Genomic DNA, 21344 nt, shown 5'->3' with positions numbered 1-21344 from the left:
CTTCATTAGCAATTGATTAGTTGAATCAGGTGTGATAGTGCTGGGCTAAAACAAAAGCCTGTATCTCTCTCTCTTTCTCTCTCTCTCCCTCTCTATGGTATATCAGATGCCTTCTCTCTGGACGCCGACACAGGCCTGGTGCGTTCTCTCCGTCTGCTGCAGTCCTTTGAGTGCTTTAACCTGACGGTGGTGGCTACAGACCAGGGCAAACCACCCCTCTGGGGTACCGCCACCTTACACATCATCATTATAGATGTCAACGACAACAGGCCCATGTTCGTCAGGCCCACCAACGGCACCATCATGCACATCATGGAGGTGTGTGTATATGTTTGCTTGTGCATGTTGGTGGCACTAGAGTATGGTGTTAGAAGTCTCTAGCACTATAGTAAAAATGTATAAACAGATTATTATTTTTTTTTGCATGTATGAAGCTGTTGCTCAACTACACAGTGCTACTGTAAAAATCTCTGCAGTTGTAGTTATAGTGCATACAAACAGGATATCTCAAATCTCAATGATGTCTGCCCCCCCCCTTGTAGGAGCAGGCCCCAGGCCTGCTGGTGTACGAGGTGTTTGCGACAGATGGGGATGAGGGGGTGAATGGAGAGGTGCGCTATGCCTTCCTCCAGACAGGTGCTAGGAACAGAGATTGGGAGAACTTCCACATTGACGCTATTACAGGAGTCATCACCACCGCCGTCAAACTGGACCGAGAGAAGCAGGCCCTGCACAGCGTGAGTGGACTGACAAGACACGACCTAGGGCCCAATTCTAACCATACACATGCACTTGTAGCTGGTGACAACCTGAATCATACCTTGAGGTCAATGGAAGAAATGCAAAGTTTGAGTGTAGGCCTGGCAGATTTCTGGTTAGGATTCAGCCCAGACAGGAATGAACAAGCTGATATGCAACTTATAAACCTACACAGTAATGGAGTGTGTGCATTATGTTTGTTTGTGTGTGTGTGTGTGTGTGTGTGTGTGTGTGTGTGTGTGTGTGTGTGTGTGTGTGTGTGTGTGTGTGTGTGTGTGTGTGTGTGTGTGTGTGTGTGTGTGTGTGTGTGTGTGTGTGTGTGTGTGCATGCTTGTGTGTATGTGTATTGTTTATGTCTAACTAACGGACTGTGTCCTGTCCCTCAGCTGATTGTTGTGGCCTATGACCTAGGTCAGCCCGTGCCTTATGAGACAACCCAGCCCCTACAGGTGGCGCTGTTGGACATCGATGACAACGAGCCTGTCTTCTTCAAGCCCCCGGTGAGTGGAGGAGCGTTAGAGAGCTTGGCCGTGTCTCATTCGAGGAAGATGTTCCCTCCACTCTGCCCTAATTCACACTCATCTTCCTGCAATGAAACATAGCCCTGGACTCCTCAGCTATAAATCAAACTCTGGGTTTATACCTTACCACTAAGTGATACTTGAAACGGCAGTATATTCTTTCTGTACCGAGCATGTTTGTGTGATCAAACCACCTTTTCAAATCTCTAGATATCTCTCCCTTCATATTTGTTTTTTATTTGGTATTTTGTGAACTGTGTTTGTGTATTAGTCAATAACCTCATATACACCTGGCACTAGCCTGCGTCCTTTGTCCTGATCTTGTCCACATTTTCAGAAATATGTCATATTTGTCCACTGTGTCTGCATTGTGATCAGATTTTACGAGATTATGGCGATTTACAGTGCCTTCAGAATATATTCACACCCCTTTACTTTTTCCACATTTTGTTGTGTTACAACCTGAATTTAAAATGGATGAAATTGAGATTTGTTTTCACTGGCCTACACACAATACCAAAAATGTCAAAGTGGAATGAAGTTTTTTGACATTTTTACAAATTAATAAAAAATGAAAAGCTAAGTAAAAATGTGCTTAACAAGATACATATGTTGCATGGACTTACTCTGTGGCAAATAATAATGTTTAACCTGATTTTTGAATGACTACCTCATCTCTCTACCCCGAGCAGTGAATTTCAAAAACAGATTCAACCACAAAGACCAGGGAGGCACCTATTGGTACTGTAGATGGGTAAAAAAAATAAAAAATAAACTGACATGGAATATCCCTTTGAATATGGTGAAGTTATTCATTACAGTTTGGATGGTGTATCAATTCACCCAGTCACTACAAAGATACAGGCGTCCTTCCTAACTCAGTTGCCGGAGAGGAAGGAAACCGCTCAGGGATTTCACCATGAGGCCAATGGTGACTTTAAAACAGTTTCAGCGTTTAATGCTTGTGATAGGAGAAAACAAACTACAATGTTGTTGTGGAGTAACAACATTGTAGTTACTCCATAATACTAACCTAATTGACAGAGTGAAAAGAAGGAAGCCTATACAGAATAAACATATTCCAAATATACACAATAAACAGATTCCAAAACATGCATCCTGTTTGCAACAAGGCACTAAAGTAATAGAAAATATGGAGAGTGGTACTCCATAATGTGTTGTATTGGATTTGCCCCAAACATAACACTTTGTATGGAAAGTTCTTAGAGACTTACCCAGAAAGACCCAAAGCTGTAATTGCAGCAAAGGTGCTTCTACAAAGTATTGACTGATGGTTGTGAATACTTATGTAAATTAGATATTTCTATCTATTTAATCCATTTTGAATTCAGGCTGTAACACAACAACTGTGGAAAAAGTCAAGGTGGTATGAATACTTTCTGAAGGCACTGTAAATGGTTTCACTGTCCAGATCCATCTACACTTGAAAGATATCATGACACAATGTGTGCCTGACTACCTCCGGAGGTGGTCAGGAAGATCTGGTCACAATCAGATCACAATGCGTCTTTTACTCGTCTACACCTGTCTGAAAATGTGAGCACAATCTGAATGTGGACAAGATCAGGACAAAGGATGCATGTTAGAACCAGGTATAAACGGGGCTAATGTGTTGGTTTCATATGTGTGAAGATTTTGTCTTACGTCTGGCTCATGTATCTGTGTGCGTGTGCGTGTGTGTGTGCATGCATGCCTGTCTGTCTGGTTCGCTCTCAGCGAGGCAGCCTACCGTACCAGACTCTGTCTGTGGCAGAGCACTCTACTCCAGGGACAGTAGTGGGTAATGTGAAAGGAGCTGTGGACGCAGACGAAGGCTCAAACGCTGTAGTCTACTACTTCATAGCAGGTCTGTGGAGAGGACAACACAACACTACAGACACACACACACACACACGGACTATGTAGAAATGTCAGTCCATTATTACTAATACTGAATAATGAAATACCTTTTTGGCTTCTGCATGTTGCTGTCCCTTCTATGAATAGATGTAACACTGATTTCCACCCCTGCCCTTTAGGGGGAGATACTGAGGGGAACTTTGGCCTGAGCCCAGGGGGCATACTGAAGGTGAAGAAGGATCTGGATCGTGAGGACATCTCAGTATACTCCATCATCGTCAAGGCCTCCAGCCACAGGAATTGGGTCCCTCCCAGGGATCGGAGGTCAGCCCGGGGCAGTGCGCTTGACCCCAGCCATGACGCCACCCTGCAGGAGATCAGAATCTACCTGGAGGACATCAACGACCAGCCACCGCGCTTCACCAAGCTGGAGTACACTGCAGGTACTGTACATAAAACTGGGGTGGTGGTTTGTGTTTCTATGTGCATGTGTGTGAATTGATAATATTGTGCTGCTCTCACTAACCAGTTCTCTCTCTCTCTCTCTCTCTCTCTCTCTCTCTCTCTCTCTCTCTCTCTCTCTCTCTCTCTCTCTCTCTCTCTCTCTCTCTCTCTCTCTCTCTCTCTCTCTCTCTCTCTCTCTCTCTCTCTCTCTCTCTCTCTCTCTCTCTCTCTCTCTCTCTCTCATCCTCTCTCTTTGTGTCCCCCCCTACCCCTCTCTCTCTCTCCTTTTAGGTGTGGCAGCTGATGCCAAGGTGGGCTCAGATCTGATCCGGGTACAGGCCATAGACAACGACATAGGGAACAACAGCCTGGTGCTGTACCATGTCCTGTCCATTCGCTACATTAAACTCCAGTCCAATGACTCTGAGGACATAGGAAATGTCTTCATCATAGGTCAGTCACTGCCTACTGCCTAGCATGACTATTATCTGTGTTTGTGTAGTATCCCTTGTTAACTTCTCTAGGGTATGTGAGACGGTAGCGTCCCACCTCGTCAACAGCCAGTGAAACTGCAGGGCGCCAAATTCAAAACAACAGAAATCCCATAATTTAAATTCCTCAAACATACAAGTATTTTACACCATTTTAAAGATACACTTGTTGTAAATCCAGCCAAAGTGTCCGATTTCCAAAAGGTTTAACGATGAAAGCACACCAAACGATTATGTTAGGTATGAGCCAAGTCACAGAAAAAGACAGCCATTTTTCCAGCCAAAGAGAGGAGTAACAAAAAGCAGAAATAGAGATAAAATTAATCACTAACCTTTGATGATCTTCATCAGATGACACTCATAGGACTTCATGTTACACAATACATGTATGTTTTGTTCGGTAAAGTTCATATTTCTTTCCAAAAATCTGAGTTTAGGCGGGTCGCTACTGTCTCACTTGGCAAAAAGCCTGAGAAAATGCAGAGCGCCAAATTAAAATTAATTACTATGAAAATTACTATAAAAATCTAACTTTCATTAAATCACACATGAAAGATACCAAATTAAAGCTACACTGGTTGTGAATCCAGCCAACATGTCAGAATTCAAATAGGCTTTTCGGCGAAAGCAAACGATGCTATTATCTGAGGATAGCACAAATAGTAAACAAAGACAGAGAAGCATATTTCAACCCTGCAGGCGCGACACAAAACGCAGAAATAAAAATATAATTCATGCCTTACCTTTGACGAGCTTCTGTTGTTGGCACTCCAATATGTCCCATAAACAAATGGTCCTTTTGTTCGATTAATTCCGTCGATATATATCCAAAATGTTCATTTATTTGGCACGTTTGATCCAGAAAAACACCATTTCCAACTTGCTCAAACGTGACTACAAAATATCTCAACGGTTACCTGTAAACTTTGCCAAAAAATGTCAAACTACTTTTGTAATACAACTTTAGGTATTTTTTAATGTTAATAATCGATAAAATTGAAGACGGGATGATCTGTGTTCAATACAGGATTAAAACCAACTATAGCTAGCTTTCTGGTCTCGCGCCTCTAACAAACAGGACACTTCGAGTGACTCTCCTTCAAGATGGCCGTACTTCTTCATTACACAAAGGAATAACCTCAACCAATTTCTAAAGACTGTTGACATCCAGGGGAAGCGGTAGGAACTGCAAGCAGGTCCCTTAGAAATCTGTTTTCCCAATGAAAACCCATTGAAAAGAGAGTGACCTCAAAAAAAAAATCTGAATGGTTTGTCCTCGGGGTTTCGCCTGCTAAATAAGTTCTGTTATACTCACAGACATGATTCAAACAGTTTTCGAAACTTAAGAGTGTTTTCTATCCAAATCGACTAATAATGTGCATATCTTATCTTCTGGGGGTGAGTAGCTGGTAGTTTAATTTGGGCATGCTTTTCATCCAAAATTCCGAATGCTGCCCCCTACCCTAGAGAAGTTAATCCTTGATAACCAATGTTGGGATCAATTCCATTTCAATTCAAAATTAAGGCAATTCATTGAATTGAAATAGAATTGCCCCCTACTATACTCATTGATAACTAAGGTTGGGATCAATTCCATTTCAATTAAGGTGAAAATATTGACAGAAATTAAATTGGCCCTAACCGTGTTGATAAATCTTTCTCCCTTCAAAGTCTCCTTACCATTCCTTTATAACAATGGTTGGGATCAATTTAATTTAAATTCAGATAATGAATTTACTACTGTAAATTGACTGAATTGAAAAGGAATGGGCCTCAACCCCATTGATAACCGTGAATCACAATGGAATTGGCCCTGAACCTTAGGAGAGACAGATGGGATCATCCGTACCTTTGACCTGTTCACGGCCTACGACCCGGGCTACTTCATGGTGGAGGTATTGGCACGGGACCTGGCGGGCCACAGTGACATCGCCATGGTAGACATCTACATCCTGCGGGACGACCAGCGGGTAAAGATCATCATCAACGAGATACCCGAGCGGGTTCAACAGTTCCAGGAGGAGTTTATCAACCTGCTATCCAACATCACCAGAGCCATAGTCAACACGGACGATGTGCAGGTAGGTGGGGTTGGGGGATGTGACGGATGTGTGTCTCTGTGCAGGTGTGTGTGTGCGTGCATGTATGCATGCTAGTGTATAAAATTCCGTATGAAATGTGTGTGTCCCACTATCCCCCTTTGTCATCTCCTCCTCTGTTTCTGCTCAGTTCCACGTGGACAAGAAAGGCAGAGTGAATTTTGCCCAGACAGACGTGCTCATACATGTGGTCAACAAGCAGACCAACCGCATCCTGGACGTGGAAAAGTCAGTTGCTGCCTGGCAGTATAATTTATTATCATGTTATTACCTATAGAAATGTAATTACTAGAACGGACATTCCCCATATTTAGTGTAGCCATGAATTTTCTGGTCAAACTGCAGTGGTCTGAGGGGGCTTTGTCCCTTCTAGTAATTATATTTCTATGTCATTACATTGTTACTACACTAAAATCATGCTGTATAAGTCTACTCCTCTCTATGCTAAGCCCATTGTCTCTCCTTCCCTGGTCTTGTGATTGACAGGGTGATTCAGATGATTGATGAGAACAAGGACCAGCTGAGGAACCTGTTCAGGAATTACAACATCATGGACGTCCAGCCTGCCATCAGCAGGAGAGCACCTGATGACCTCACAACGCTACAGATGGCCATCATTATCCTAGCTGTGTTGCTCTTCTTGGCAGCCATGTTGTTCATCTTCACGAACTGGTACTATCGCACAGTGTAAGATCTGTAATTGTCAAACATATTATAATCCACTTTAATTTATACAATCCAATAATCATACTCATACTAAACCACTCCATTTTACAATATGCTCTTATGTATCAAAGTATTGATTGTTCTTTCAGTTCATCTCAATTGTCAATTACTTTTTCTTTCAATGGAATTTGTAATGGTGTTACTTCACACTGGCTATGATAGGAGACTAACTCTCACCTGTTTGTGTGATGTTCTGTGCTACAGACACAAGAGGAAGCTGAAAGCCATTGTAGCAGGATCCACAGGTGAGTGAGTGAGTGAGTGAGTGAGTGAGTGAGTGAGTGAGTGAGTGAGTGAGTGAGTGAGTGAGTGAGTGAGTGAGTGAGTGAGTGAGTCAGAGAGAGAGAGAGAGAGAGAGAGAGAGAGAGAGAAATAAAAAATCCACCTGTCTGTCTTCCAGGAAACCAAGGTCTCATGGACATCCTGGATATGCCCAACACCAATATATACGCATTTGAGGGGTGAGACAATCTAGATTACAATGTGAATACATTTTAGAAATCTTTAAAACCTACTCTGTTGCACTTCACTCATTTCATTGATATGTCTGTGGTTTCTTTTGCAAGCTCACAGATGCATGTTATGCTGATCTTAAATGTCTGACAGTTGTGTATACATTATCTAATTAGACTGGTGGAGTGTTAGCTATGTGTGGTTATAGCTAAGACTGTGTTGTTGACACTCAGGGCCAACCCTGTTTGGCTGGACCCGTTCTGTCGGAACCTGGAGCTAGCTGCCCAGGCAGAGCATGAAGAAGACCTGCCAGTGAACCTCAGTGAGATCACTGACCTGTGGAACAGCCCTGCTCGGACTCACGTGAGTACAGCTATCTACGTATGTTCATGTACTTCTATGAGTACAGCCATTTATGTTTATATTAATTTATCCAACTTTATGAATTTCTATGAGTGCAGCGAGTTATCTTTGTTAATAAGTACTGTGCCCAACCATGGGGCTTGTGAATATCCACTATACAGCACACAGAACACCACACTACACAGGATTGTGCTACAGTATTGTGCTACTAACACCATAGGGAAGATGAAACCACCATCTGTCTCAGGTTTACATGAGCTCCAATTAGTCATCATGGCTCTGCCCTCCGAGTGACCCGCAGGCCGGGATTCAATCAAAGGCACATTGTTGACAAGCGCACTGCACTTGACTTTTAAAGGTCATTTATGCTTGAGCCGACTGCTGCATTTTACCGTGAATGCGATCCCCGCAAACATCATGGAAATTGCCTGCATTGTCGACAGTGCAGTACGCATTTCATTGAATCCCGACCAAAGTCAGCTCTGGATTTCTTTGTCTCTCCTATCCCCAGTGATGTTCGAAGCCAGGCGTTAGTCTTTAACTGAAGTGTGTGTGTGTTTGCATTACACCCTGCAGGGAACGTTTGGCCGCGAGCCCCAGGCCAAGCCTGAGGATGACCGCTACCTGAGGGCAGCCATCCAGGAGTACGACAATGTCGCCAAGCTGGGCCAGATCATGAGGGAAGGGCCTATTAAGGTGAGGAACACACACACACACAGGTGTCCTCTCAAGTGGCAGAGTTCACACATTCCTGTTGAGGACTAATATTAAAACATTGTTTTTTAGGTTCTGTGCAGCTATCTAAAACATATTGGGATGGGTAAATGTGATTTTGATTGACTGTGACTTACCTTAACTGCTGTCCTATCAGGGCTCACTGCTCAAAGGGGTTTTGGACAACTACCTGAGGCTCAAAAAGCTATTTGCAGCCAGACTGGTCACCAAGTCGACCAGCCAATGCGACCAATCGTCAGTCACAGAGGTGGAACGTGAGAAAAAGCAGGTCCAATCCTGCTGCTGTGTGCTGTCCTGTTCCCTGCCACTGGAGGGCGCGCTCTCACTACTGTTTCCTCTACTGGCGCTTCCCCATCTCACTGCCTCTCACTCTGTTTGCATGACTTCTGTAGGCCACTGCCAGCCCACTTTACCGCTCGATAGGATGTTGCAACTCACTGCTAGTGCTAACTACCTGCTGTTTTTCTCCTCAGATTTCCTTTCAGGCAAATTTCTGACTGCTGCACTCCTTTTCACAATATTGCATCTGAATGTCAATGTTATTTACTTTTGATGAGACAATTGGTGCTAACTACTTTTGTACATTTTTCTCCTATCCTCCATGCCTGTCCCTTCATTCCTCTCCCAGCTGATCCAGAGTGACCTGGATGATGACGAGGATGACCGTGTGGGCATGGGTGACAGCTGGGGCACGCTGCGCTTCAGACACAAGCTCCCCGTTGAGATGAGGGGGCCCGACGGCGTCCACAGCAGCACGGGCACACTCCTAACCTCTGACCTCAACAGCCTGCCAGAGGACGACCAGCGGGCCCTGGCAGGCTCCACAGAGGCACTGAACGTCACCGATGGCGGGCTGTACGCTGAGCGCAACACCCGTACTGAGTCAGCCAAGTCCACACCGCTGCACCGTAACAACAAGGATACTGACATGCTGAACGAGAGCCCGCTGGAGATCACAGAGTTATGACTAGCCGAGGCCTCGCTGGTCTGAGAAGAGCCACGACTGAGTGGAGTGTCCTACTGCTGTCCCCCTGCCTTCTCCCCTATCCTCTCCTCAAAAACTGAGGGTCAGACACTGACCACTGTGACCAGGATACAGCCAGGGGAGATTGGGGAAAGCGGGTAGAGGGCCAGGGGTTGGAGGAGGTGGAGTGTGTGCAGTCTGGGAACTTCAAATGCCAGTGAAGATCTTCGTGAGCCATGGATGGCATGTGTGAGGGATCCCTTCAAAGATGGATTTGAATTTGGTTTAATGTCTGATGGTGGACCAAATGCAAAGGCTTAGGGGCTGCATCTCAGTGCTAGAGGCGTCACTACAGACACCCTGGTTCGAATCCAGGCTGTATCACAACGAGCCGTGATTGGGAGTCCCATAGGGCGGTGCACAATTGGCCCAGCGTCGTCCGGGTTTGCCCCGGTGTAGACCGTCATTGTAAATGAGAATTTGTACTTAACTGACTTGCCTAGCTAATTAAAGGTCAAATAAAAAATAATAAATGTGTCAATCGAAGACCTGGAACATAGAATAGCAGACCAAATTGAAAGACTACTAAGATTAAACATGGTGAAAAAGAAGACACTATGGCCAGCTTGTCTGGGACATCTCTTGCAGGACACCATTTGGTCTCCTACAGTCATTCTAAGATCAAGATGGAGAGAGGCCAAGACTGTTTTTTATAAGGGGAGATCTGTCCAATAACAGCCTACTGTCAGACAGAAGTACAGTGTCCTTCTGGAGTTACGTCCTAGGTTGCACACACTCGCACACAACAAAAAAAACACAGACCAGCGAACGGCCACCAAATGGACTGTCGAAAATAGTTAACATGACATAGAAATGTATTTTTTTTAATTTACTGTAAAAGAGGTAAGGGATGAGCACTTATTGGGTGAGGAAGGGAAGAGGGGATAGATAAGGACATTCTTTGAGTTGAAAGGACTTGAGGTCTGGATATAGTGACTGCAGTGCACTTCTGTTCTGTCTCCCGATGAATGGGTTGTCTTGGGTACCCTGAATTTGGAGACCTAACTGGACACCAACATAGGTCTCCATGATATTTGACTATTAAAGGACAAAGGACTACAGAAGGACTTGTTTAATGATGTCATCATTGAGGAGCACAGATGAAGAGGAGGCTTTGTCTGGATATTAGCACAAGAGACCACTTCAGTATGCAGCGGGTTAATACATAAACCCACTCTGCTATAGTGGCCAAGTAGCCTGGTTAAACCAGACTGAACGCTGAACACTGTAACATCTGTTTTGCGTGCCAGGCTAGTGGCCCAGTAGAGCAGCTCTAGGACTGGATGAACCAATAATAAAAGAGAACACTCACTGTTACTTGAAGAGTACACTGACAGAGCTACAGCGAGCGCATCAATACAGTTCTTCGCTTCAAGTTACATGGGCAATATGGTAATACAAATAATTGGGACTGAGTAAGAGTGGAATAACGCCTCAGTATGGAACTGGAAGCCTTATCTTCAGGCAAAATTAAATCCATAGCACTGAAGATCTGCGGTATAGCAAGATTGAGCCAATATATGCAGTGTTTACCGTGAATGCAGTTTCGGAGAACTATGTTTTTAAATTTCAATCGCGCTATACCCCGGATCTTCAGCCCTATGGACTGAATCTAGCCCTTGGATTGCCAGAAGGGGTAAGGGTGGGAGTATATATATGAAAAAGAGGGCATGCTGCCCCACAGAAAAACTTGACATTGCCACCAGAGTGAGTTCATGGTCAAAATTAGCAGCATTTGCTTTATTTTATTGTAAAGCAAAAAAAAATAAAAAAAGACCCCCAGAAAAATATTTTGGAAGAAAAAAATGCTCTTACCAAAATGAGTAGAGACAAAATGGATGTTTGAAATATGTGTACTACATTGTACTTTGGAGACATTTGTCGGTTTTCCTTTTGTATAGCAACCGTTTCCCGACCTGAATGTTAAGCATGATTTATTTTTATATTCCCATTTGTCATTGTCACCCAGCCCTGAGTTACGTGTTGAGAAATGTTGTTGTGGATGATCTGTGATAAAAAAATAAATATGCAACTGCCTCCGTCCCGGGGTCAGTGGGTTGATAGGAGTGTGTAGCCAATTCCTTTCACTATTGGGAGCACTGAGGAGGAGCTGGTAACTAGTTATACTGTAAAACTACACACTATACTGATTGAGCAGTCACTGACTATCTTGATGAAGTTGACCTGACAGACCCCTGGCTACCCAGACTCCTTGCTCCGGGCCAAACACTACACCACACCCAGACATTAGTTTCTCCTCCACAAGTCTGGATCTGAGTACCTCCCTGACCCTTCACCGAATGCGAACACATTCAGCGGCATCCGATTGGTCCAGAAACTGATAGGTTGGACCAGAGCCAGATCACCAAAGTATGTAGCGAACGACAGAGCGGTAGAATAACTTAGTATCTGGAAATACATGAAAGCTGACAATTTCAATACACAGCTCATGATATTGGATGACATTTTATAGTTGACATTTGTTAAACATTAGATAATCTCAGTGGTTCACCTAATAACATACAAGTTCTATAACTTTTACGATAGAGAGTAACGTATACGTTGGACATTGGTAGCTAAATGTTGCCATCTAGTGGTTCTGATGTATCATCAACTACTGTACTATTCGTAAAAGGTACTAAAAATCACAGTACAACCTGTTCATTAATAGAAATGACCACGATGACTACATGTGCACCTGAACAAAACACCAGCAGGAAACCACTTCATCTTTTGTTTTTTTCAAACTACATAGAAAAAGCATTATTGATAGTTCTCTTGGTGGAGCCAGGTAGGCCACACACTGTAAATCAGAGTTCCGACTCATGTGGCCCGGGTGGTTGTGGTGGCAGTGGTGCTGGCTCCACTCATAGCCATCTTCTTCAGCGTTCTGTTCAACTGCATGGTGAATAACACACAGAAGCAGAAATGTATATTAAGTTAATCCAATAGCATGAAGGAGACCAACTTTTCTATTCTCTGATAGAGAAGGTTTATTAAAAAAAAAAATAATACAGAAGCAAATGTCTGCAATGTAACAGAAATACTAGGACAAAAGGAAAACGAGGACTGTAGCTACATGGAAATACAGCACTAAAGTCATTTGAAAATGTAGCATTTCTCACCTCCTCAAACTTGTGGATCTGTCTGATGAAGAAGTCTCCATAGCGGCGGGCCACCTTGGTGTCTGCGATGTGGATCATGTCCTGCAGGCACATACCAGACAGGGAATACAGGTTAGTTCAATACATTATTTCCAAAGAGTTAATTCAATAGTTAATTCATTAAACAGTCTCTAAAATGACACGAGCAGGCTTTGTCTCACACACAGTGCACACACCTTGTCGATGTAGAAGTCGACCTCAGAGGCGGACTGAAACTCTCCGTCCAAGGCAGAGATGCCACTGGTCCACACCAGGTTCTTCATCTTGTGTTTGAAGACCAGCAGCTGGATGCGGAATTCCTGCTCTGTCATGTCCAGGAAGCCTGCCAGCTTGGCCACAGGCATGGTGGTGTAGAGCTTCAGGAAACTGGACAGGAGAGAGATGGAGCAGGGAGAGTTTAGAGGGAGGGAACCAAGGAAGCATGTTAGAGAGCTGGGTCGTGTTCAGTAGGGAGAAACGTTTAGAAACGCCGTGAAACAAGGAGGTGCTGAACTTGAATTTCCAATACAAATTCCCTTTGAGGACATTAAAGCTAATCTTATTTTAACGGTCCAATAAGACACACATTTTAGATTTTCTACAGTGTACCCCACTGACGTCAACCCTAATCAACATCATGGCCCCTAACAGAGATATGAGTGTAGCAGCACATCTGACTCTCACAAAGATAGCGCATTACCTGCGGATGGTAGAGAGCTGGGCCTGTTGCTGCACCTCCTCGGCGAACACCTTGAGCTGCTGCTGGAAGGGCTCCTTGTGGTAGTTGGGGTGCACGTTGTCGTAGTTGGGCACCACCGGGGACAGGAACTTGGGACAGGCGAAGCTGAAGAGCTCCTCAAACACCTGCAGGTCTCTGGGGGGGGGGGACGCACAGTCATGTCAGTCAGGTCTCAAACACCAACCATGGGCAAATTCAAACCCTAGACCCTTACAGGTGTAAGCAATGTTGTAATAGCTCTACCATGCCCTCTGATAAGCACGGTGGAAGATTCACCAAATTGCTTAGACCTGTGGTTCCCAACTTTTCTTTTAACCGTGGCACACCCATGGCTGTAAAAAGTTTCGCCGCACACCTGAGAGTTCCTCAAAGCACACCAGTGCACAACGGTTGGGAGCCACTGACTTAGACCAATCAAATCCTGTCAGATCTCCACGTAGTGTCTAGGGGCTGATTTGGGATTGGGCCTATAACTGTCTCTGTCCCGAGTGTCTCTCTCTCTCGCTCACCCCTTCTGCATGCGAAGCATCTTGTCTCCGTACTTCTCCCGGAGCTGGGTGTGGATGCTCTCGTCGATGCGCATGGGGTACATGGTCAGGGCGATGGCCAGCAGCCCGTGCATCTGCTCGTTCTGCTTGTTGATCTGGAGGAGCAGGAAGAACTCAACCGATCACCAGGGATGTGATCATTTAAAACTTCCATCGTGTGCCCTTAGGAACATGACCCAGCTCTAAGCGAGAGATGTCAATCACAAATCAGTCATCTAGCTAGCATAGTTATTGCAGGTTAGGCCCACTGACCAATGTTCCCCCAAATTTTGGGGGGGCACTAAGCAAATTTAAACTCTTGTGAGGGGAAACTTGAACTTTGTGAGCATTCTGTGCAACTTCCTGCATGCATTTACGTTGAACACTTAGGCTGCATCCACTTCAGGTTGCAGTTTTAGACAGTGGCCAAGTAAGCTACTGAGGCTATTTGAGCTCACTAGGCCTATCAGAGTGACGTACCAGTAAAAGCAATGGATCAAATGCATCCCATAAAATGTTCATATTAAAATAGATATTGATTTCTGTGCGTCTACAGCAGCCTATGGTGTTCAATGTAGGCCTTTTACAGGGTTGTTTCTGGATAAAAAAAGGGGCTTAGGTGGTGGGCATTGCAGGGGGCGCGGTCAGCCCATCGGCGTGCCTGAATTTCAGCAAACATTTTACAGACTCCCTATCTTGGCAGTGTAGAGAAATTATTGCATTCAAGTAAATTTCCTGCAATCCTATGCATTTTACAATGGCTAATTCTGTGAAATTTTGCTCAAACATAAAATCTATACTGCTAAATGTATTGTTTTTGGAATGTTCAATTCCCTGCGACTAGCACTATTAGAGTGCAAAGTTGTCATCAAGGAAAAGGGTGGCTATTTGAAGAATCTCAAATAAAAAACACAGATTTTTTACACTTTTTTGGTTACTACATGATTCCATGTGTTATTTAATAGTTTTGATGTCTTCACTATTATTCTACAATGTAGAAAATAGTAAAAATAAAGAAAAACCCTTAAATGACTAGGTGTGTCAACTTGACTGGTACTGTTTATCCATTCTATTTTCTATCTAGTTTTAGTCATTTTAAGTTTACAATGAAAACATAATACAAAATGTTACACTGTTAGGGACCATTTAAAAATGGTGGAAAAAATGTTTTACTCCATTGGACATTTTTTTTAAATGTAGGGCTTGAACTTGACTGAAAGCTTAAGTCATTGAAAATGGTCTGTTAACACCATGGGCCTAATAGGTGACTGGAAATTGCTTTGTATTGTGTATAACGCACAAAACACTATTATTATTATTATTATTCAGAGAATCAGATTATATATATTGTTTTTTGGGGGGGGGGCTACCTATTCAAGCCTGTCTCAAAACAAAACACTGCACATTTCAGACAAAAAGAAAGGTCGTTACCTGACTTACTGGCTAAAGATGTACAGGTTGTGTGCTCTTGTTGGAAGCAATCATTGCAAAAAAATAAACGAAAAAACAACTTGGCTAAAAAACAACTTGGCTAATGTTTGTTAACTAACAAACAATATCAACAAATGTGCAGGGAGCATCCCTGCGCCGGCTGGCATATCTTCTGCGCTGCAGTCCTGAAGCATTGCCACCAGTGTTTCCCTAGAATTTTTTCCAGCAGCGGTGGCCCTTCCTCTTGACCACAGACAATATTTCACTGTTTTAAAGCTAATATCCTGAAATTCTACACATTTTGCCATTGCTTATGCATTTTTTTTATGCCATCTGAGTAACTCGCTATAACAAAAACAATGGGGGCCCATGCCATGAAATTTCTTACATTTTAGGTTCCCCGACTGTCTAGTTTTTATTTACGTGATTGTTAGTTCTCAAAGATTATCTCATTAAAAATATATTACGCCATCATCTTTTCTACATACTTTATATCTGGTTTTAGTTGTTTAAGTTTCCACTGAAAACATTTTACCATTCCAATTTATTTTTGTATTTTTAATAATTACATTGTTTTTTGGTATTCGACAGTCACGATTTAACAGCAGCGTTGCGCCGCTACTAAATGCATATAGGGGAAACACTGGCCACTGACCATCTCATATTTGTAGGTGGACCTCTGGAACATGTTCCTGGTCCTCTGGATGTAGAGGAGGATGTTGGCGAACACACGGATGGCGTCCTGGTACCTCCTCATCATTAGGTAGGCAAAGCCCACGTAGTAGTAGGTGGTGATCTGGCACTCGGGCACACGAGAGTACATACTCTGTAAGAGAGATGAAATATAAAGTAAAGGATGGTGACTGGGTTACAAATGAGAGGGAATATGGAATAAGTGTTAAATGGAGTACACAAAGATAAGAGGGGTCTCAACAGTAAAAAGGCACACTGCTTAATTTGTAGGTCTGTAAATATCAGCGGGCATTTGGGGATAGATGTAGAGATAGATACAAGTCTTCAGCAGTAGAGGTCGACCGATTAATTGACAGGGCAGATTGATTAGGGCCAATATCAAGTTTTCATAACAATCGGTAATCGACATTTTTGGACTGCGATTAAATTGCATTCCATGAGGAAACTGCGTGGCAGGCTGAGCACCTGTTACGCGAGTGCAGCAAGGAGCCATGGTAAGTTGCTAGCTAGTATTAAACATATCTTATAAAACACAATCAATCTTCACATAACCACTAGTTAACTACACATGGTTGATGATATTACTAGGTTAATTAGCTTGTCCTGTGTTGCATATAATCAATGCGGTGCATGTTAATTTATCATCGAATCACAGCCTACTTCGCCAAATGGGGAATGATTTAACAAAAGCCCATTCGCGGAAAAAAAGCACAATCGTTGCACGAATGTACCTAACCATGAACATCAATGCCTTTCATAAAATCAATACACAGAAGTAGATTTTTTTAACCTGCATATTTAAAAGAAATTCATGTTAGCAGGCAATATTAACTAGAGAAATCATGTCACTTCTCTTGCGTTCATTGCACACAGAGTCAGGGTATATGCAACAGTTTGGGCCGTATGGCTCGTTGCGAAGTAATTTGCCAAAATGTTACATAATTATGACATAACATTGAAGGTTGTGCAATGTAACAGCAATATTTAGACTTATGGATGCTACCCGTTCGATAAAATACGGAACGGTTCCGTATTTCACTGAAAGAATAAACGTTTTGTTTTCGAAATGGTAGTTTCCGGATTTGACCATATTAATGACCAAAAGCTCTTATTTCTGTGTTTATGATATTATAATGAATTCTTTGATTTGATATAGCAGTCTGACTGAGTGGTGGTAGGCGGCAGCAGGCTCGTAAGCATTCATTCAAACTTTACTGCGTTTGACAGCAGCTCTTAGAAATGCTTGATTCACACGCTGTTTATGACTTCAAGCCTATCAACTCCTGAGATTAGGCTGGCAATACTAAAGTGCCTACTAGAACATCCAATAGTCAAAGGTATATGAAATACAAATGGTATAGAGATAAATAGTCGACGCGTCATGATTCCTATAATAACTACAACCTAAAACGTCTTAACTGGGAATATTGAAGAACTGGGAATATTGAACTGACAGCTTTTTAATTATTACGCACACACGTATATATATATATATATATATATATACACACACATACACACATGTGTATATATATATATACGTATATATGCACGTGTATATATATATACACATATACGTATATAGATATATATATACATATATAAACGTATATGTGTGTGTGTGTGTATATATATATATATATATATATATATATATATATACATACACACAGACACACACACACACACATATATATATACACACAGATATATATATATATATATATAAATTGTCCGATTAATCACTATCAGCTTTTTTTGGTCCTCCAATAATCGGCATCGGTGTTCAAAAATCTGAATCGGTCGACCTCCATTCAGCAGTACTGTATATGCACAGAGAGTCCTACTACAGTGGCAAGTGTACCTTCTTGTTGAGCTCGATGTTCTCCAGGACTTTGATGGCCTGGTAGTAGTCCCCCAACAGAGAGTGCAGCCGCAGCAGCCCCACCAGGCTGAAGTATCCCAGCATCTTATACAGGGAGTGACGGCCATACTCCCCAGCCACACTCTCTGGATCGCCTGCAACACAACACGCAACCTTTAAGAGCTGTCGCAAATGAACCATGCACTTCCTCAACCATTCAGTGTTGACCACTGACAAGAATCTGAAGGTAATCTGTGGTGTAAGATAATGCTCCGTCTGTATTAATGACAGTGTTGCAACGATTTAACAATATATTGATGCAAAATATATCGTTATAACATTATTTCACAACAAATGATATATCGTTATAACAATACGCAACATATGAATACGGATCCAATGCATCTACAGCTGTAGCTCCTTTCTTTACCTCCACTGGTATAGACCTCCAGCTGGCGGTTGATGTTGCTTTTGTCCACCAGCGAGTGGAGTACGTTCAGAACACTATGGACGTTCCAGATCTTGGGGTTGTTCCTAAGGAACTCAATCTCCTCCTCAGACTTCTTGGCTGTCTTGCAGCGATACTGGCTGAATGACTGGAACTGGTTAGGGGAACAAGAGGATACTCGTTTCTTATTCTAATGTAGTCCACGTGCCATAGCACCTTGAAGACCGAGGGGTATCAAATGAATGCCATTATAGTATGAAGAAGAAATTTGGTCTGAAAATCACATTTTGAAGCTGGAAAAACAAAAATGCACAAGCGGCACACCAAACTATGTTCATTTACCTGATAAATGAACTCATCAATAATGTCCCAGAGCCACTGGTTGGGAAGCTCCAGGGGGGCAGGTCCATCTGCATCTGTATACAACAAAATATATACCTGCTTAATGAGACGTTGAAAAAGTCCAAAAGGCAACATATATATGAAAATATATCAAGGCAACAGATCTTTAGTGCTCAGACTTACTTAGAATGTAGTTGAAGAGGTTGCAGTAATTATAGTAAGACTCAAATCTTTGGTCGAGAGTGGGTCCTCCCTGATGGTCAAAAAATACAAAATGGCATCATTTAAGTAAAAACTCCTCGAAGTACTGACATGATTATCGTCTGTGCATTATGACTCCATTGGCTTGAATCCATCCAGGACAGGTGATGTCAGACTTTCATTTTAAAGCCGACAGGGGTTAAACAATGGTTCGGTGGCAGGATGGATAGATACTCACGCTGACTTTGGCGTAGATGTGCCTGTAGTACAACTCCTTATACAGGATCAGGAACACAGCATCTGAATTATTAACAATACAAGATTACCTGCTTTCTTCCCACTTCATTATAGAAAAAAAATTGAGAAGAGCAACAACAAGAACAGAGGCAAACTAGTTTGTGAACCACATGGTTGCCACTCTACAAGCAAAGGGCTCTAAAAAAAAGAAGAAGCAAAGAACCCCCTAAAAGGACACTAGATATCCTGTTTACAGTTTAAACTCCTACCATTAGGTCCACGTTTCTCTGCCCACCGTTGCAAATAAACAAATAAAGTAATTCATTCACTCCTGCTGCCACAGCTTTATTGAAACAGATATGTTACTAATGCACTCCACACAACGTAGCAATTTACACTATAATAACTTGTACTTCTCTCACTCCCCTCTAGCAACTATGTAAAAGTACACTGACACACTCACCGTTTCCGACGAGGGAAGCGATGGCCTCAGCCTCTGGCCAAGGAGACGTCTTGAAGAAGCGGTCCGTCAGTTTGTTCCAGCTGGGGAGAGGGGAGAATGTGTAAGATGAAAAACATGACGCTCAAGTGTTTTAATGTTAAGATATAACTACAGAAAAGTGTGTGAGAGAGTACCTGTTCTCGTAGACATCTTGGATTTCATAAATCTTCTGCTCGATGCTCTCGCTCGACACACGGTTGGCCTGCAGCTCGTACACCTTCTGGTCGATGAGGTCCGAGATGGTCTTGTGGAAGTACTGAAGGAAGTTTTTGATCACCTCGGGGATGACATGGTAGGTCTGCTGCTCGTACTGGCGCTCGTAGGCCAGGTCGGCTTTAGGGTCACCTGCAAGAAGATTGAGGATGGGTGAGGTACTGGCATTGAGGAATAGTTTTGCACTGAAGTTGTAATGGTGGGATAGTGTGCAAAAAGTGTCTACCATAGAAATGTAATCATTGACGTAATTATATTTTTATGGTGTCTACTATTTGGTATAATTAACTGTGACAAATATCTAGATGAAACTACACACTCACCAGTATGAAGATAATCGTCATTTGTGTAGGAATAAGGGTCATACTGTGGAGAGATGGAGAAGTATGTAAATGATGATCAACATGACGTATGGCCTTCCTCTTTACCTAGCAATCAGTCATCAACAGTCCAAATCCTAGTTGGTGAAGCCGGTGTCTATCTAAAATAGCTAGCTAGTTATGTAACGTTAATTCATAAACACTACTTCGCGCATGAAAGGCAAATTGTGAGTGAGTGAATAAAACGTTATAAAATCAACTGCCTTGCTAGCTAACTTAGCTATCTATGTGTCGCTAACGTTACCTAGCTAGCGTTACGTCCCAATGTGTCGGACCCGCACTATGATCACCAGATAAACTGTTGAAAATAAAATAGGCAGTTAGCTAGCTACGTACTTCTTCGGTTTCTTCGGTTGGGTACGACATGATGTTAGGATATGTTCAATCTCATACAAAACAGCTGCTATATAGAAATGTGCGCTTAACAAAACCGCGCTGGAAAGGAACCGGAAATCGATTTGTAGCTCGAGCAAATAGTAGACAGTCACGCTTCGAACACACCAACAGTTCGACGCCAATAGTATTGTGCTGCTATTTCTGTCAAGCCATAAACGCATACAGTTTGACGCATACGTTCGATAAATCCAACGTATGCACCACACCGAACGCACTGCAACTGCCTCTGCAACGCAATGCTGCAAAGCAAACGGAGCGTCTCATTGGAAACGAATGTAATTCTGGTGTACCAAAATGCTAACGTTTCAAACACACCGACTGTGTCTTTGCATCACTGCTGCGTAACATTTTGCGCAGCTAGGCAACTATACTGATGCAGGTACCTTTTGCAGATGCTTGCATGCGGTTGGACACATGGAGGAGAGAATCATTTTCGCAGTATCCTCAAAACCGTGTCTTTCTGACACAACTGCTGACAGCTATAGGGACATAAACACAAAAAAATGCTGCTTGGAGACAAGTGTCCACGATAGTAGGATTGCCAGGTCAGTTTAGTAGTGAGCTTGTGCTAGATGTGGCTAGTTAGCGTTAGCTAGCTAGCTAACCTAGCTTGCTAACCTAGCCAATGAGGTGTGTGTGTGAAAGAAATAGTCAAATAAATTATGCTAGTTACTACCCCTGATAACTTTACCAAATAATCATGTTTGAAAGAGTGTGAGTGTGTATGCTAGATAAATAGTAATAGAAATGGTA

General features: G+C 42.8%; 2 protein-coding genes across 2 annotated transcripts in view; one reads left to right on the top strand and one right to left on the bottom strand.

The window, feature by feature from the left end:
• The window catches only part of LOC120017357 (cadherin-23-like), a 659988-nt gene extending 650288 nt beyond the window's left edge, over nucleotides 1-9700 (top strand). The window contains exons 53-67 of the mRNA XM_038960107.1: nucleotides 107-318; nucleotides 543-737; nucleotides 1146-1259; nucleotides 3018-3147; nucleotides 3320-3583; nucleotides 3876-4037; nucleotides 5900-6156; nucleotides 6305-6402; nucleotides 6661-6861; nucleotides 7105-7145; nucleotides 7301-7361; nucleotides 7587-7716; nucleotides 8293-8412; nucleotides 8588-8698; nucleotides 9080-9700. Coding sequence (XP_038816035.1) covers nucleotides 107-318; nucleotides 543-737; nucleotides 1146-1259; nucleotides 3018-3147; nucleotides 3320-3583; nucleotides 3876-4037; nucleotides 5900-6156; nucleotides 6305-6402; nucleotides 6661-6861; nucleotides 7105-7145; nucleotides 7301-7361; nucleotides 7587-7716; nucleotides 8293-8412; nucleotides 8588-8698; nucleotides 9080-9418 — 2435 coding nt within the window. The 3' untranslated portion in view covers nucleotides 9419-9700. The remainder of the gene's footprint in view (nucleotides 1-106; nucleotides 319-542; nucleotides 738-1145; nucleotides 1260-3017; nucleotides 3148-3319; nucleotides 3584-3875; nucleotides 4038-5899; nucleotides 6157-6304; nucleotides 6403-6660; nucleotides 6862-7104; nucleotides 7146-7300; nucleotides 7362-7586; nucleotides 7717-8292; nucleotides 8413-8587; nucleotides 8699-9079) is intronic.
• A 2222-nt stretch (nucleotides 9701-11922) lies between these two features.
• On the bottom strand, nucleotides 11923-20667 carry LOC120017469 (eukaryotic translation initiation factor 3 subunit L). Its single transcript, XM_038960229.1, has 15 exons — nucleotides 20532-20667; nucleotides 20139-20181; nucleotides 19737-19947; nucleotides 19564-19643; nucleotides 19102-19163; nucleotides 18846-18915; nucleotides 18663-18736; nucleotides 18303-18474; nucleotides 17873-18027; nucleotides 15971-16141; nucleotides 13867-14000; nucleotides 13319-13492; nucleotides 12816-13005; nucleotides 12601-12681; nucleotides 11923-12373 (listed from the first exon to the last, which is right to left on the bottom strand). The coding sequence occupies exons 1-15, from the start codon at nucleotides 20559-20561 to the stop codon at nucleotides 12299-12301; spliced, it is 1722 nt and encodes a 573-aa protein (XP_038816157.1). The 5' UTR covers nucleotides 20562-20667; the 3' UTR covers nucleotides 11923-12298.
• Nucleotides 20668-21344: the final 677 nt, after the last annotated feature.

The sequence above is a fragment of the Salvelinus namaycush genome, chromosome 22, assembly GCF_016432855.1.
Source record: "Salvelinus namaycush isolate Seneca chromosome 22, SaNama_1.0, whole genome shotgun sequence".
NCBI classification, from domain to species: Eukaryota; Metazoa; Chordata; class Actinopteri; order Salmoniformes; family Salmonidae; genus Salvelinus; species Salvelinus namaycush.
The sequence above is the reverse complement of the archived record's forward strand: the minus strand, read 5'-3'. Positions and strand labels throughout refer to the sequence as shown.